Source organism: Danio aesculapii, chromosome 6 (genome assembly GCF_903798145.1).
Source record: "Danio aesculapii chromosome 6, fDanAes4.1, whole genome shotgun sequence".
Lineage (NCBI taxonomy): Eukaryota > Metazoa > Chordata > Actinopteri > Cypriniformes > Danionidae > Danio > Danio aesculapii.
This window is the reverse complement of record NC_079440.1, coordinates 17,726,000-17,745,359: the sequence shown is the minus strand read 5'-3', so window position 1 is coordinate 17,745,359 and position 19,360 is coordinate 17,726,000. Positions and strand designations below refer to the sequence as shown.

Here is a 19,360-nt window from a genome sequence, read left to right as displayed (position 1 = left end):
TGTTCATATACGCTAAAAGTGAGTCAGAACAAGCATGGTGATCAACAGTAATATCAACATTCTAAAAAGGCATTCTTCAATTGAAGAGTTTAGATGCAAAAACATCTAAGTGCCATCTGAAATTTTCTTCTAATATTAGCCTTTTTCTCAGGCTCCTTTGTCTTGATTCAGTAATTTCTCTTTTATGGCAAAGATTTTTTTTTTCATCACTTTTAACATGAAATAACTGAACAGAAACAAGAGGCTCAAAAATAAAAATAAAATCATTGTTAAAGAAAATTCCTGATGGCAGTTAGAGGTTTTTGCATCTGAGCTCTTGAATTGTTCTGTTTTATTTTTTATTTTTTTATCTCCACTGTAGTCGCCATTTGACTATTCACAATTCTGAGGTGGTTAAACTCCTACAACCAACATATCGATATCACGTAACAACCTGTCAGTATGTTGTCTAAATGTAAATTTATAATGAGCACACAATGAACTAACAACAATTCAAAGTTTCAGTAATATTACTTATTTAATACAAATTTTCTTACGATCTAAATAACTTTGCTCCCAAAACTATGCAATGGTTTAAGAGGAAAAAATTATATGTGTATATTTTTTTTTAGCTCACCCAAAAATCGCCCTTCACGTGTTCCAACCCTGTCCCTGTTAGAATTTAGTTTCACTATCTAGTTTTTTTTTTTTTTACAGACACTAGGACACATTTCTCAATACTTAGGTCACTACTGCAAAACTCTTCACACAGTGAGCACAACAGAAGTCTATGTGGGCAAAACTGAGGATCAATTATTATTGTTTTGGCATAAAATGCATTCAATGACTACGTGTCAAATTTCAACAATTCTTTTCTCATTCAGACGCAACAACTGCCAAAAATCATTGTACGTTCAGGACATTTTGCACATGCTTAAGGTTTTCAAAAGTGTTAAACTTCTGTTCAAAACAATAACATAATTCAAAACTGAATAAGACAGCACAATTCAACAGCAATATTTTATTGAAACATATTTCACATCTAAAAATGCAGTTTAAGCAGCCACAGCTGATTCTCACTGTAGATGAACATCTACCCAATCCCAATTCTACCCCTTTTAGCTCTTCCCCTTCCCCCTTGTTTTGCGCGTGCACGTGAAGGGGTAGTGGTGTCCCAATTCTCTTTAGCTTGAAGGCGTAGGGCTAAGGGGAAGGGGTCTACACCCCTTCAAACGAAGAATTTTCAGGACCACACTCGAAACCAAGGAGTAAGAAAATTTCCCAGAATACACCATCCACAGCTGCACCCGGAAGTAAGGAGATTGACAAATTAGTATTTTTGTCATTTTTACGAATTTTTACAACAAACAAGCACATGTTTTAATATATTCATAACTGCGTTCATGTTTTACCGTCATGTTTTAAAAAAAAATGCTAAAATAAGAACCGCCAAATTTCATGATTTATCCCTAATCATAACTCCTGTACAGCAGTCCCACAACATTCTGACATTCAATGACACTTGAGTACCCTGTCAGTAATGTCTAGTGGCTGTCAATGAGCTTTTTACTGTGTCTGCTATATTGTTAATGTTGTTTTGGTGTGTTTACATAAATGAATATAGCCACTGTGTAAATGCAGATAAAGAGATAAATAGCACAACTGGAATAACTAAAGCAGTCGCGATCGTCTGATCTCATATGAAGCAAGAGATCGTGATGACATATGACGATGTGTGCAGGTGCTGTAGTGCTGTCCCAATTCTTAGGGGTAAATTTTGAAGCACTTCCCCTGAACCCTCGGTTGTAAGGGCCAAGGGCAATGGGAACAAAAATAGAATTGGGATTGGGCCTTTCGGTTTCATTACAAAAGGAGACTACTGCTGAATTTGTATTGTGATGTAAACATGGACCCAGCCAGAAATAGAGAAGTGGCTGAAAGAGGAAGAAGATTGCCAGGGATGGATCAGGCATGCCAGAAGATTCTTTCCTAGGCGTATTGCCCTAGATGACAGAAGATGTGATGTGGATGAGAACCTGTGGCCAAATGGAGAACACTGAGTAGATTATCATTACTATAGGGTATATGCCGAAGCATGCTAATAGGACTTTGAATTTGCCAGTAACCTGTGTTCAGCGCTTCCGGTCAACTGTATGCCAATGCAAAATTCGGCCCATTTAAGGTCAGTTTTCTTTAAAAATCAGCAATCTCCACTGGCTGAGTGATGTCTGATATAAAGTGGGTCTCAGATTGTACAAAAAGCACTGCATTAAATTGCTTTTCCCCCACCATGTCTTTATTATATGAGCATTTATTATACCCCATTATATTCAATGGAGCTTCTGCGCTAGCCTGCCGATTCTGACGGTCGCGTGCGAGTAAACAGCTTTTTGTCTCGTTTTACACTTGAACAACTAAATGAATGCCAATGTTTATTTAACTGATTGTATTTTAATTACATTACAACATCGATGCTGTAAAAGGAACCGTATAAAATGGAAAAAAAGTCACAATAACAGGTCACCGGAAGCTTATCAGTATGGGAAACACACTAGATCAGCATATACCCTATTTTGTCTGTATCAGTGGATGGTGTGTATACAAATTCTTGTATTTTGAATAAACGACAGAAAATATTGATGAATTCTGCATCATATCTGATTCATTCCAGTAACATACTGTATATTACAGTTATAAGCAATATCTATTGCAGTTATAAACAGAGATGTGTGTGTGTAATGTTACATATTAGTGTTTTTTAGGTCATTGTTTTGTGGGTGACAAAGTGTGTTTGTCGGCTGTCAACCTTTGCTAGTGTTCTGGAAGAATGAGTTTATTTGAGACCTGAATAAAGTGTTTTTTTAGTTGTGGTGCATTTTGAATGTGAAATTCGCCAAGCTAAAAGTCTGTTAGGAGAATAGTGTGAAGAGTTTTGCAAAAGTGACCCAAGTATTGAGAAACTTGTCCTAGCGTCTGTACAAAACTGTAATACAAAAGAAGCCACTTGGAAGAATTTTGGAAACATGTAGCAACTGACTTCCATAGGACTTTATTTTTCCTACCGGCTACCGGAATCCAACATTCTTCAAAAAATCTTCTTTTATTAAGCAATGAAGTTTTGAAACCACTTGAAGATGAGTAAAATTTGATTTTTGAGTGAACTATCCCTTTAATTTGGGGATTTCTTAAACTTTAAGACACTTCTTTTACTTTTAAGTCATTTAAGGCATGAAATTCTGTAATAAATCATAAAATGTACAACCTTTTTAAGCAGCTGCATTTATTTTAGCCAAAGAAAACAAGTGGAATATGAAAAACAAGTGTTTATTGAAAGATGTTCATATTAACATTTTCAAACCGGCATTACTATACACTTTAACACAAACAAAGAGGGTTTCCTTTTAACTCAATGCCTGATTGCATCAACCAATAGAGAACAATGTTTATTGAACTGATGCAGTGCAGCTAATTTGTGTTTGAGATCAGCAGTGTATGGTTGTCCAGAGCATAAGCCAATAATCCAGTAATCAATAAAGTTGTGGTGCTTGTACTGACAATTTCCTGTTCAGCGCTTTTTCCAAGTGAACTTCTTGCGAGCTTTTTCCTGTCCAGGCTTCTTCCTCTCCTTGATCCTGGGGTCTGCGGTCAGCAAACCGGCTGTTCAGATGATCAGAAAAAAACAGATGAGTTTTTCCCTACAGGTTTATTAAATGTGCACAAACTTATAAACAATAGTCTTTCTGTTTCCATCAACATGTGTGAATTAGACTTGACTAACCCCTTAACTATCACTTTTTGCAATTAAATCCTAATCTGATCATGGTAAACTAAAAACCGTTGGAAAGATCTAAGATGTCTGAATACATATTTACACAGTTTTTAGCTTTTTGTTGCGTAAACAAAATTGAGTAATAGATTAAATCACATTTACATCCTGTGTGACCATTGACGATTCCATTTGAAACCATAATATAGTAGTCTAAACACAACGCAATCATGACAAACTATATAACATTCGAAAGCTTAACATGTGTAGTTTCTATATCTGGTGAGTGATTTTTGATGGATGTTATTAAGCAACATCCATTTACTAAGGATACTCAAGAGTCGTAAAGCATTACTTTGCTACAGCAATCTACATGTAAACATTTTTAGATGTGTTTTTAGAGGCTAAATTCAAATCAGTTACCACCAAACTGTGTATAATACTTTATATACACTCACCGGCCACTTTATTAAGTACAGTTGTCCAACTGCTCGTTAATGCAAATTTCTAATCAGCCAATCACATGCCAGCGACTCAATGCATTTAGGCATGTAGACATGGTCAAGACGATTTGCTGCAGTTCGAACCAAGCATCAGAATGGGGAAGAAAGGTGATTTAAGGGACTGTGAACGTGGCATGGTTGTTGGTGCCAGACAGGCTGGTCGGAGTATTTCAGAAACTGCTGATCTACTGGAATTTTCATACACAACCATCTCTAGGGTTTACAGAGAATGGTCAGAAAAAGAAAAAATTTCCAGTGAGCGGCACTTCTGTGGGAGCAAATGCCTTGTTGATGCCAGAGGTCAGGGGAGAATGACCACACTGGTTTGAGCTGATAGAAAGGTAACAGTAACTCAAATAACCACTCGTTACAAGCAAGGTATGTACAAGAGCACACAACACCTCAAACCTTGGAGTGGATGGGCTACAGCAGCAGACCGGGTGCCACTCTTGTCAGCCAAGAACAGGAAACTGAGACCACAATTCACACAGGCTCACCAAAACTGAACAATAGAAGATTAGAAAAATGTTGCCTGGTTAGATGAGTTTTGATTTCTGCTGCGACATTCGAATGGTAAGAGTCAGAATTTGTCATCAACAACATGAAAGCATGGATCCATCCTGCCTTGTATCAATGGTTCAGGCTGGTGGTGGTGGTGTAATGGTGTGGGGAATATTTTCTAGGCACACTTTGGGCCCATTAGTACCAATAGAGCATCATGTCAACACCACACCCTACCTGAGTATTATTGCTGACCATGTCCATCCCTTTATGACCACAGTGCACTCATCTTCTGATGGCTATTTCCAGCAGGATAACGCGCCATGTCATAATGCGAATCATCTCAGACTGGTTTCTTAAACATGACAATGAGTTCAATGTACGCTAATGACCTCCACAGTCACCAGGTCTCAATCCAATAGAGCACCTTTGGGATGTGGCGGAGATTCGCATCACAGATGTGCAGCCGACAAATCTGCAGCAACAGTGTGATACTACCATGTCAATATTGACCAAAACCAAAAATATGTAATATAGTACCTTGTTGAATCTATGCCACGAAGGATTAAGGCAGTACTGAAGGCAAAAGGGGGTCCAACCCAGTACTAGTAAGGTGTACCTAATAAAGTGGCCAGTGAATGTGTCATGTCTACTTTACAAATTTTGTCAAAAGTACGAAAAAACAAAAAACAGTTTATATTCCTTAAAACATAGGGGGCACCTTTATATGGTCACCAATGTAAACTGGATGTGGCCGTGTTTGATACTGCCATCAAACAAAATCGTATTGAAAGCTCCTATTTTTGAGATATCAATTTCAAATTTGGAATATAATTTGTTTAGATATTTAGCTTAGATTTTCTGTTTTATGTATTACATATTTTATGTATTATAATAACCTACATTTACAGTTTCATTATTTTCATAAACAAACACACTTTAACTTTTGATTTATTTAACTTGGTTATATGAACTTATTTCACTTCAGCTGTAATCTGACATCTGTCTTCTTTAAAATGAGACCAAGACTAAAGCTGTGCACCAAAGCGTTGAAGATTGGAATTCATTTAAGTTGAACGTGACAGTTAAGGGGTTAAGCACAAATTATGGAGAAGGGCTAAGGGGTAGAATTGGGATTGGGCCTTACTCCATTCTTCTCCCTGTTAAACAGCCACTACTTTCATGTATTTTGGATTAAGCTGATGAATTAACGTGTTGTAAATCGAGCAGCTCTAATCAATCCACTGAAGAGTAGACTAACATGGCAGCGCCCATCACACATAGATCAAATAATATGATTATTATTAAGCTTGTTAAAGTACCCTTTAACATTTACTGTTTACCATCCAATGAGTCAAAGTGAACAAACCTGCCATTATTTGCTGTAGTCTGACATTATGAATGGGTTGCATCACATAAAACAATCGTATAACAACAATGTCATTAGTATTACGCAACTATCCAAAGTGCAAATAAGAGTTGATGAATATTCATGAGCTTCTCATCACGCACCTTGCCTCATCTTCTCCACCTCTCCCTCAGACACAAAGCTGAGCAGTGCCCGTGAGATGGCCAATCGCACGGCACCAGCCTGAGACGAGCGACCACTGCCCTCCACGCTGCCCTCAATGTCAAAGCGGCCGAGCAACCCTACAAAGTGCAGAGGAAACATCAGCTGCTCCCTGAGAGAGACGCACAGAGAGAAAAAGAAAGACATTTGGAGAAAGAGGTGATATGAAGGCTGATGATTCTTTGCTCCACGTTTCGAAAGAACCCCATTGTGCTTTTTTTGGACAGTTTCTATCATGATCAGTGTAATGTAGCTGCTTTTGAAGGTAAAAGCTTAAAGTTTCAAGGATCAAAGTGCTTAAACGGTCTCAAAGGAATGAATTGATTCTGCTGTTTGTCACAAGACAACAGCAAGCCTTGTTTGAGCATGGTTCAATGCTGCGTGTCATTACTGTATTATTACAGGGTCGTGTTTTTGCTGTGTATTTAAAAAAATGTCACTTCCTGTGTTGTGGTTTCCTTGTTTTTTTGCATGCGCAGGTGAAGATTCACTGTTAGCCAATAGCATTTAGCAGGTCCACCCCTTTTGGTGTCATACTGTTGTTCTAGGTAGCCTTAGAGAATGTGCCAAAAGTGTTATGGTACAGTTTGCTATTTTGGTACCTGACAGTGAAAATGGAAATAAATGCGTGCTGTCGCAAACTGTCCTGCTCAGTAGAAACGGGCCATATAGGAATAGACAAATGACACGATCAAAAACAGATGAATTAATTTATTTAATTATTCATTCTCCAGCCTAGATCATTTACAGACAGCAATTCTTTAGTTTGTTTTCTGTACAGTGAAAATCTCCAACATCTTGACTTCCCTCTAGCATAAAGTGTGCATCTGAGGTAGACAGGTTGATCAGGTTGTCAGGCCAAGAATGATAATTAAAAAAAAAAAAAGCAATTACTAGCCAGTACTAATTTCACCAGTAAGGGATCACTAAAAAAAATCACTAATGTAAAGCTACTGTTGGAGTCTCCAAAACATAAGTAACCATTTGAAATAAGCGATTACACCAGTGTGATTGGTTTTGGCTGGTCACTAGAGCATATGATCACACCAGTGATTAGAACGTTCAGCGTGTCACATGATCTGCAGCTAAATTCAAATCTAGGCTGGGTCCGAAATCGCATAAAGGGTTCATACACATTTTTACTAAAATTCCATTACTATTCCAGAACTTTCAAGTACATTTTCATGACGAAATGTTTCATGTAATGTCTACATATACATGATAAATAATAAAAACAATGACGTTCAACTTTATTACAGCATATCAAAGAAAACACAACAATCTATTTTGTTTAAATTAGTTTTTCTATCTATGTAAAATTGATTTTGATAATGCTTACAACAGCACTAACAACGTGAGAGCAAGTTTTTGGCCAAGGACAGAAAAGAAGTAAAGACAATTAACCTATATTCAAGTTAGGGCTGCCCAATATATTGTTTTGGCATCAATATCGTAATGTGTGCATCCGCAATAATCACATCGCAGGATATGCAATGTTGGGATTATAGTTTAATTACAATGGAGTAAAAGTTGATCATCTGCATGCATTTTAATATGATCTATATACATGTATGTGTGTGTATGTGTGTGTATGTGTGTGTATATATATATATATATATATATATATATATATATATATATATATATATATATATATATATATACAGTATATATTCAGAAACCTATGAGTGACATCACGGATACTACATCCATATCTTTTACAGCCTATGATTATGACACACAAACAGAAATGTGGTGTCTGTTAGGTTATAATAACGCTCCTGAAACCCTTTACACGATCTTTCTGAATGAAACGCCTACTTCACTACATCCAATCAGCTCGCAGTAGAAAAAAAACAAGCCACGCCTACTGTTTTCTCATTTAACATTCCGTTTCTATAGGAACTTTGTCTCAATATGAAAAATAAGGGTCGCAGTTCTCATTCATGCGGACTATAAAGCAGTGTGCACACTAAGAAAAGGTTTCTCTTCACTGGTCTACTCAATCTTTCCATATGAACGACACTCTAGCAAATCCCCCTTTGAGGACTGTATCATCATATTTAGACCAAGTGACAATCCCTGTCCCTGCCAGAACTATTGAGGGGACGTGATGCGAGTGCGCGCTTCAGTGTGTGTGCTGGACTGCGGGACAGCCCACAGTGCTGACACAGAGCAACACTTCCCTTCTGCTCCAATTAGGCCTGTGTGAAGCGGACGGAGTGATAAGGACGGGCAGCCGGCCGCACGCTGACAGCGCCAAGTCTCCGGCTCACTCATCTGTGTAATTAACTTTTCAACCACTTAAAAAAAAAATCTCAACACACTCACCATGCAACCCTCAACCACAAATCCTGGATTTGAACATTTTCAGTGTGAGGCTCATTTATGGCATACTAACTAGGGTAAAAACAAATATTCAAGCTTTTGATATGCTGAAAGGAACTGAGGCGCTCACCTGTCTTGTAGTACAGGAAAGTAGCGCAGGTAGTTTGTGCCGTTGATTGTGATGTTACCGGAGCCGCTGTCTATGAGGGTGATTCTGGCTTTGGCAGACTTCCTCCTGCCTGTGGGACGAAAAGATGTGATGTTTAGAGTGATGTGGAAATTACATGAGTGTGTACAGAAGAAACAGAGAGCAATGGTCAACTGATGCGAAGTGGAAATCCTGTATCAAAATAGAGAGTCAACTCAAAAACTGTCATTCAGTCATTCTCCAATCCTGTTTGAGTTTCTTTCTTCTGTTGAACACCAAGTAAGAATGTTAAGAAAAAAAACAAGGACTTGCATTGTATTTTAGTTCTTATTATGAATGCCAATGGCTGCTTTCCCCCCGAACATTATTCAGAATATGTAGTTTTGTGTATTTAGAAGCACTTGAGCGCAAGTAAATGAGGAGGATGTGTTCACTCTGGGTGAACTATGCTTTTAAAGGGATTTTTGGGAAACGCAGTTAATAAAATGAAACGGCTGAGTTTAACCATTTCTGAATCCTTTCAGACAATCTCCAGGTCAGAACTTTTAGGTTAGCTTTGCATAAGTCACTGAATCAGATTAGACCATTAGCATCTCACTCATCCAATAAAAAAAAAGTTAGTTAATTTTCCTATTTGAAGCTTGACTTTACTGTAGTTATATTGTGTTAATGGAAAATGAAAAGATGTTATTTCCTGGGTTTCTCTCATTAGGAAATATACTCTTATTCTGGTGTAATAATCAAGGAACTTTGCTGCAGTGCCATGGTAAAGTAGGTGCAATGATATTGTGCAGCATCTGAAAAAATCTATAAATAAAATAATTCGCCAGCTAGGCACCAAACCTCTAAATCAAGGATGTCAAACTCAGTTCCTGGAGGGCTGCAGCCATGCACAGTTTAGTTCCAACCCTAATTAAACACACTTGATCAAAATAATTGAGTCCTTCAGGCTTGTTTGAAACCTACAGGTAAGTGTGTTGGGCTGCGGCCCTCCAGGAATTGAGTTTGATATCCCTGATCTAAACTTTTTTTTTTTCAATATTTTGAGCGATAAGCTAACAGTCTAATCTGATTCAATGATTTATGCTAAGCTAAGCTAAAAGTACTTCCTCCAAATGGGTTGGCCATCCTAAATAGTGAAAATAACCCATTTGAAAAAGACTTTAAGACCAAGTCAAATCCTCTGTGACTTCAGCTAATCAGTTTATGCCAAAACAAACAAATATTTTTCATGAGTCCGATAACCAGCTGTGCAAGAAAACATACAACCTGACATAAGAGAAGTCTTCTTTCACTACTGTATTGTTTTTAAATAGAGGAAACGTTTTACAAGTAACTTTTATTCTAAATCTTGCACCTTATTCTCGAAACAAAAAATGACAGATAAATATGTGTGAAGCAACAAAAGCACATCATATGGAAATTTATTTGAATACTAATTTGACTATTGTTGTTGTCCATGAATTTTCAAACGTAGTTTTTTACAAGAGAGGCTAGAAAATTGTAAAACCCTTTTATTATTATTATTATTATTATTATTTTATTCAAATAGCCAAATTCTAACTGAGGAAAGTTGAATGTACCAGTAATTTAAAACTTTAAGAGATTTATATTTTTTTCTAATGATATTTGGTGTAAAAAAATCTGTATTTTAAAAATAAGTATTTATAATTTTTTTTAAATTCTAAATCTTTAGGAAATGTTTTGGTATTTAAAAAGTGTGGTTATGATGACCACCCGACTAAAAATAAAAAGCTAAAAATAGAGCTTAAAATGGCTACGGGCCTGGTTGAGTTTAACTATTTTTTTATTATGTCAGCACTTTTAGATTAGTTTAGCATAAATCTTTGAATCAGATTAGACCGTTAGCATCTCACTCATACATAAAAAAAAAGTTAAGACTTTTCTGTAGTTATATTGTGTTTATGGAAAATGAATAGATGTTATTTTCTGGGTTGATATACTCTCATTAGGAATTATACTCTTATTTTGGTGTAATAATCAAAGAACTTTGCTGCAGTACCATGGTGCAGGAGGTGCAATGATGTGCAGTATCTGAAAAAAATCCCCAGCTGGGTGACAGAGATGCTCAAAAATCGAAACTCTTTGATAAAATAAAATAAAATAAAAATACAGGTATACAGCAGGGTATGACATGCTTTGATCACGTCCACAGGAAGTTAAAATGTATTGCTTTTCTAGTATAGACGCTCAAGTGTTTGACATCCACTGACCTCATTCGTAAACATTACGGGGACATGCCTGCTAGCCAAGCAGCATTTAACCTTTGCCATGAGACATCATTAGTCAGGTTTAAGACAAAAATATTCTCTTACCCGGCCTTATTCTAACATATCCAGTGTTCACCATAGTTTTTGAGCTATCAGAGGAGAAACGAAAGCTGCTGTTTCTACAGTTTCCGCCATCTCCTTTTACATTCATATGAAAATGGTGTAAGCTTACTGTCCCTGCATTGGTTCAGACGTCCAATATATTGGACCCATTTGATTTGTCTTGTCTCACACAAGACCACCCTTGTCCCGTTCCCCGTGTGCTATGCTGATTTAACCATACAACCGCAGCATACTTAAAGTATCTAAAACATAAGTCTCAAACTTAATTCCTGGTGGGCCGCAGCTCTGCACAGTTTTGCTCCAACCCTAATCAAACGCACCTGATCCAAATAAACGAGGTGTTCAAAAGAGTCTGAACACCTTGATTAGTTGCATCAGCTGTGTTAGATTAGGGTTGGAGCAGAACTGTGCAGAGCTGCGGCGCACCAGGAATCCAGTTTGAGACCCATGGTCTAAAAGGAGAACCTACTGTCCTCAGAAAAGTTTAGATAGTATTTTTTTCTCAATGATCTCTGTATAATTCATTGCATATTAAATACCAGAAGAGCTGGTATCTTCCACCATGGACATCCCAGCTGTCCAGGAGTTTTACAAGAGCCACCTGGTGGCAGTGAGTGAATCTTCATTTTCTTTAGTCTGGCTACCATTTTTGTTTTGAAACTATATGTTTTATGTAGCACGACTGCATATAGCTAATGTTAAATGATCAGATTCTGAAACTATACCCTAGGGGTGGGCGATATGTAAAAAATATCATATCCCGATTTTTTCTGGGGAAATCACGATTCACGATTTTTATCCCGATTTTTTTTTTTTAAGTTGGTTTTTTAAGAATATTTTGCAAATTACAAAGGTACAATAAAACCAAACGTCCCCATATAAAAATATACTCTTAGTATGTATGTATAAGAATATTTTAATCAAGTGAAGATTTAATGCAAGTGCTATTCTGCAAAGAAAGAACATTCAACAAGACTTGCATTACAATTACTGTACCATCAAAATGAACATTTGTTTGACAAATCTAACAAATCAGCTTATTAGACATAGATCCACAGCAACACCTTCAAAAATGTAAATGGCTTATTTTTTTAAAAAGTTAAATAAAGTTTAAATAAAAATATAACTGTCAATGCAAGTGCACAGACTTTAGCATAACTCCCAAAATAAACATTGGCTTAGAAAAGAAAAATAAACATACAAAGAGTAAACTACCTTTTGTACTCTGTTAAGTTCCATAGATTTTTGTTAAATCAGCCGTTGTAGCGAAAAACTTTACGTTTTGAATTTTATTTTGAATCTTGCTGCGGCACTCTGAATAAAGCTGTGTAATGGCAGTGGAGGAAAAATATTTGCGGCTGGGTATTTCGTAACGTGGATCTACGACTTTGAACAATCTTTTAAAGCCCTCATTTTCCACAGTCTTTATAGGAATCATGTCTTTGGTTAGGTAAAATGTCACGGCATCAGTTACGTCTTTCCAGCGCTTGCTCGTTCTCTCATACGGAGTTCCTTTGTGATATGTTTCTTTCGTTAGAGTTGTTTGTTTAAGACTTGTCGTTTCTGGCTGCTTGGTTGTACCTGGTGATGTACTCGCGTGGGGTCCTTTTAAAATTTGACTCTCCGCATATTCTTTCGGGTGCTTTCTCTTGAGGTGGTTAAAAAGGTTCGTTGTGTTGCTATCCGCCGTGCGAATCTTATCATTGCAACATTTGCAATTAACTGTTATTTGCGCTGTGTCTGTTAGCAAAAATCCGAACCATTTCCATATTACAGAAGTTGAATTTTTTTTAGGAACCAACTCCGTGTTTCCCTCCATTGTCACCGACTCTGTCTATCGAACTGCAAAGGATATGACGTGTTGTGCACTTTATATGGCGATACAACGATTCTTCCGAAAAAGTGGATCGTGCAGTAATTTTGATCGTCCACGATCAAATATCGTGTTATCGCACAGCCCAACTATACCCTCTAATTTAAATCACCAACTGTCCAAGTTAACGTATGCAAAACCTTTGTTTGTATGGAAGTGCAGCGGTTGCCTCTCATTTTAAAGAAATGCAGATCATTTAGCCTTTGATGATGCAAATAAACTAATTGTTCTACTTGACATTATGTATGTGAAATGATCAATTTGCTTAAAAAAAATCTGCAATCAGCCAGGAAAATTCAACATCCGTTCATGAACTAGAATTATGTTGTTGAGAATTTTCAGTGTGACAAATTTCAGGGACAAAGTTGACATAAACAAAGTAACACTTGCAGCTGTTTGTACAGATGGATAAATGATCCATGGAGACCAAATGAGCAGTGCTGAGAGGTTCTACTTATTATATCAAATGTGTTTTCATTTTATTGAGGGGAAATTATACAGTGACTATTTAAGTTATCATTTTATACCCTAGCCCTAATATAAATACATGCAATAATTATAAACTTATATTTAAAATTCAATTAAAACTTAAATAAAAACGTTGCCCAAGCTGAAAAAGTAGAAATGCCAAAATAACAACATTTAAATAAAAAAAGCCAAATATAAAATTAAGAAAAAAGTGAAAATTTTAAAACAAAAGTGAATAAAAAATTATTCACTTTTCAAAATATAAATACCATTATAGTATCTAAAAATAAAACCATAGGATTGAATAAAAAAGATTTTAAACACTTTTGTTTAAAATGTTACTCTAGGGTCCCCTTTCAGTTCACAATGCTTTTTGGAATTCAGCTTAAAACAACATTTAAAAGTGGTCTTGTCTCATGAAAAATGAACATGACAGTAACATATTTTTGTTCAAAACTTTTCGTGTCTTTCTCACGTTTAGTTTATGTATTGCTTAGATTATTAGAAATTACATTGTTATTTTTTGTCTCTCTGGTCTGTTAAATTCCCTTTAACATGTTAAATTTGAATGGCAATGTTTGAAATTGAAACAGCATTAACAGTATAAAGATGTGGTGCTTATTACCATATTGGTGTATATATACACCTTGAGACTGAGAGTAATGTAGTTTAAATTATCTGCTTGTCTGTACATGTGGCACCATTAACAAAGATGATTTTTGAGATTTTAATTTTTTTTGTTTTGTTTTTATATTTCCCAAATGATTTTTGACAGAGCAAGGACATTTTCACAGTATGTCTGATAATATTTTTTTCTTCTGGAGAAAGTCTTATTTGTTTTACTTAAACACTACAAACTGAACTACACTGTTCCAATTTACTATGACCTTTTATGTGAAGCTGCTTTGACACAATCTACATTGTAAAAGCGCTATACAAATAAAGGTGAATTGAATTGAATTATATTTCAGCTACAATAAAAGCAGTTTTTAATTTTTTAAAAACAATTTTAAGGTCAAAATTATTAGCCCCTTTAAACTATATATTTTTTCCGATAGTCTACAGAAAAAAACAGCATTATACAATAACTTGCTTAATAATTACCCTAACCTGCCTAGTTAACTTAATTAACCTAGTTAAGGCTTTAAATGTCACTTTAAGCTGTATAGAAGTGTCTTGAAAAATATCTAGTCAAATATTATGTACTGTCATCATGGCAAAGATAAAATAAATCAGTTATTAGAAATGAGTTATTAAAACTATTATGTTTAGAGAGGATTTTTTTCAGCACATTTTTCTGTTAAACAGAAATTGGGGAAAAAATAAACAGGGGGGCTAATAATTCAGGGGCTTTTATAATTCTGACTTCAACTGTAGATAGATTTAATGCTAACATACAATGTCTATAGAAAATCATCATACCCCTTTGAAATAATGACTATATTTGTCATACAGCCTGAAGTTATATCACATTTCACATAACTTAAGGTCTTAATAAATAAAGTCTTTTAAAGCTGGGTGGATTGAGAGTAAAAGTATAGATTTTCACTGGGTATGATGATTTACTATAAGCACTGTATTTAATCAGAGTATCAATTTGAAATGTTGATATTGTATTATACCATCTGCAACGCTGAAAGCAACTCCGCGTGCGTCGTGCTGCAGCACAGGGATCTCCTGATTTCTGGACTGAACCTCCAACGGTTTGCGGAACTTCAGGATGAACTCCTCCTCCAGAGAGCAGTACGGCATGGACAGCAACCTCTCCGCCAGCTGGATAAACCGCAAATACTGCACAGAAGAAAAGAAGATGCTTACTTTTTGCCAACAGCACCCTCTTGTGTTTTCATTCTGAATTACACTCTTCACTGATTCAGAACATGTCTTTCATTCTTACGTCTTGATCTGAAATGTTCTCTACCAGGATCTCCTCCATTTCCTCTTTTAACAGCCATCTGCTCCCACTCAGAGATCTGACAAAATCAAACATGCACAATTTAGAAATAATAAACATAGAAACTACGGTTACTGACTTCAAATCTGGTATTGCATAATGCAAATATTAAGGGTTCTTTGGATAAAAGCCAAATCAGTGGTTCTCAAACAGGTGACTGGGGTCCAATAAGGGGCAAACTCTTGATTTTTCCTTTTTTAAGAAAGTGGGTTGGTTTTGATCAGGTTTCGTCAACTTGTGTTACACGCTAACCTGCTGTGAGTAGGGCTGTAAGATTCTGGCTAAAATGAGAATCATGATTTTTTTTTGTTGTTGCTTAAAATTGAGATCACAGTGTTCTCACAATTCTGTAGATGTACAGGTTATGTGTAGGCTTTTATTATTGTTATTTCTCAAACACATTGTAAAACAATTATAAAAATATTAGGCCTATGTGTAGTTCTACTGCTGGTTAAAATTCTTAAATTTTCTATAGACTTTCAGTGGGGGACTTGACCAGAATACGTCCTGTTTGTTAATTCACAGTAAAGTGATGACATCAGAATACAGCTATTCATAATTCTAAAGTTGAACTATTATGTTTAAGACATGTGCTTGTCAACACTATTAGACCATTTTATTTCACAGGTAAAATAATACGTTTTTCATTATCAGATTCCCTCTTGCATTATATTCAACATTATATAGGCTAGCAGAGAAGTTATACAGACCAGGTAAACATTTATTTTCATGCACAACACTGCGTTCGCTATGAAAGAGAACATACCAAATGCTTGTCGTAATCATAATTGTGAAATGCGATCTGATCGTTTAAATCAGGGGAGTCTAAACTCGGTCCTGGAGGGCCGGTGTTCTGCATATTTTAGTTCCAACCCCAATTAAACACAGCTAATCAGGCTCTTTCTATGTACACTAGAAAATTCCAGGGAGGTGTGTTGAAGGAAGTTGGAGCTAAACTATGCAAGACAGTAGCCCTTCAGGACCAAGTTTTGACACCTAGTTTAAATGATGTGCGTGCTTTCGGTTTTACTTTCAGTGCGCTTATGTCATGGCTGCTCCCAAACAATCGCTTTGTGCAACAAACTGAACTTTATTTATAACATTATTAGCTGTTATTCACAGGTACTAAACAAACAGTGCTTCCGCTCATGTGTGATTTTGTGGCCGTGAAAACATCATTACATTAAAACTGAAATTACATTTTTGATTGAATTCTAGCTTTTAAATACAGTACGTGACACTTATGACCATTTGGAGGTGTCAATGCTGCTGAGCAACGTATATAAAACAATGTGAAGACTTGTGCATCCGCCTTAACACTTCTACACTTCTGACCTTGAAAAAACAATCGGCTGAATCGTAGAAAAGCTGAATTAACCCTTCTATTATCCTTCAATGTTTAACAGATGTGCATGTGTAATTAAGATCGTTTTTTTTTTTGCTTCAGATTGAATGACTTTTTCTAATTTAATGGAGAAAACTTGGTAAACATATTACTATGATATAATTTTTTAAATGCCCTGTACACATTTTGTAACATCGATGTTCTTTGGGGTCAATTTGACCCCAGGGTCTTTTAGCTGTATAAAGCATAGGAAATATAAAAAAATGTACTCATGTTAGTTTTGGGTGATATTGAGGTCACTATAACATGCTTTGATTTTATAATATGCACTAAAATTGTATATGTTAAGTATAATAAAAAAAAAAAATAAAAAAAAAAAATAATCTAACACAACCATACCTGTAGTATTGCGAGAACCACTGACAGTTCGCATGACATGGGAGTAGGGGGAATACTATTACTTGTACTTGAAATTAAATAAAAGCTTATTAGGTTTATGTGATTATGATTGTGCTGTGTAACATTTCTATGATATAACAGCTGCCAAAAGACAAACATTAACATTAAAAAGGACATATTTTGGTTTTGGGGGATCACCAACAACAGGTTGATATGCATGCAAGGTCAAAAATCCCATTCATTGTCTTATGATATGCATTTATTTTTACCTAATTATCCCAACGACTCCCATGTGATTTGTTCAGCGATTCATTTGTTCCCAAACTTATGATTAGCGATGCTAATCTGTGCTGATTGGTCCGATGACCCCGTCTGTTGCAATTGGTCGACTGCGTTCAGCGTAAGACAGAGAGAAATGCCCACCATGGCTTATCAACATTGTTGAAGTAGTCAGAGTGCAGAGTGTATGTGTGAGCCCAATGCAGGAGTGCATTAAAGCAATGCAGTTAAACACCAGCAAATTACTCTATTCTTAACCATAAGTAAAAACAACGACACACATTCAGTTTTAATCCACACAGCGGCAAAAGTTTAACTATTTTGAAACCGCTGACGGTGGCCATAGCAACGACAAACAGCAGAGGATCACGGGCTCACAAACGCATTCAAATCGGTAAAGAAAGCGGAATGCGCTGCATTTTTAACGTGGCTTTAGACGTGATATGTCAATATAAAGAGTTAACCAGATACAGTACAAGCTGCGCGGAGCAATTACAAGTAATAGACACAATTAAATACATATTTTACAAACTAGAGAAAACAAGGAGGCAACCATTTTAATCACACTTACACTTGTGAAATGGAGGAAGAAACAAAGTTCCTGTTAAGCTCTGACAAAATCCTATACATCAATAGTCTTTTCTGATCCTTCCTCTAACAAACGGCAGACAAATCATATAAATGATTTGACAAATAATATTGCATTAACCACCAAAATGTTTACTCATATTCAGTCATGATCAGTCCCACAAACACCTGCACTCTGCTAGCATTTGAAGGGAAAGGCGCGTTCACGTTTTACCGGATCCGGCACTTCATATTTCATATTGTTTCGTGTCAATGTCAATACGAACAGGCAAAAGATCCGGATAAACGACGAATCATTCAAGTCAAATCTTTAATTTTTTTTTTTAATCTCTATTTTTTAAACATGGTGGACTTTCAGATTTAAACCTCAGCTGGATGTTTTCATTCACTTAGAGTTGTGTACACCAAGGTCATTTTTAAAAACCCATAATAGGGGCTCTTTAATTTCAATACAGTTTAGAACACTGAGATCAGAACATGATGATAGCCATGACATGTTTAGGGCCTTATTTCTTATTTAAATGTAACTTGTTTTAATTCAAATGAGATCAAACTAAGTTGTATATTGTCAATGATGGGCGCAGAGTCAAAAAGGTTGAGAACCACTGTGCAAAAAAGATTTCTTCCCTTTTCAAGTGCTTACATTTGCTTTGTGTCTGCCATAAAGAGGCCTTTATTTCTCATCTTATCCTGATGCTTCTCCACCACCAACATCTTGTCATACACATCCTAGAACGACAGAAAAAGAGATGTGCAAAGTGATCAGTTTCTGCAGGAGCGCAAACCACACACACACAAGAAAAAAGTAAGAATCCTCTGAGCGTGTTCTCTGTTGACTAATAAGTCAATGAACACACAGAATGAAGGACGAGCAATTCTTCACAGATATTCAGGAATCCCTCAAAAGAAAAGATGCAGTGAAGCAAAAGCGGGGATTTGAAAATCCCCCTGACGCACACAAGCTCACACTGATACACACACACATACACATACAGACTCCATTATGAAGGCAGATCTCATCTCTCTCTTCAGCTCTGGTTGAATTTAATTGTGTGCATGCATATGTGTGTGTGTGTGTGTGTGTGTGTGGAGGGAAAATTGAATTGGGGAGCACTTGGGCCGTAACCCCCCACACTTTCTCTCTCCTTTCTAACACACACACACACTTGCACGTCCTCCTGACAGGAGAATCTGCCATGCGGAGCAGGATGGCATCCTCGGGCACACTTGTCTAAATTGGCATCGCGCCCGTGAGCCTGGAGTGCCCGTCAGGCGTGGTGGTGGTGCTGGAGCAGGGGTCTGACG

General features: G+C 36.4%; 1 protein-coding gene across 1 annotated transcript in view; it reads right to left on the bottom strand.

Annotated features, from left to right (window-relative positions):
- Positions 1–3,287: 3,287 nt before the first annotated feature.
- Positions 3,288–19,360, bottom strand: part of mrps9 (mitochondrial ribosomal protein S9) — a 47,782-nt gene continuing 31,709 nt past the window's right edge. Inside the window, exons 6-11 of the mRNA XM_056459693.1 lie at positions 18,699–18,784; positions 15,388–15,463; positions 15,113–15,281; positions 8,778–8,886; positions 6,262–6,431; positions 3,288–3,636 (exon numbers count right to left, since the gene is read on the bottom strand). Coding sequence (XP_056315668.1) covers positions 3,545–3,636; positions 6,262–6,431; positions 8,778–8,886; positions 15,113–15,281; positions 15,388–15,463; positions 18,699–18,784 — 702 coding nt within the window. The 3' untranslated portion in view covers positions 3,288–3,544. The remainder of the gene's footprint in view (positions 3,637–6,261; positions 6,432–8,777; positions 8,887–15,112; positions 15,282–15,387; positions 15,464–18,698; positions 18,785–19,360) is intronic.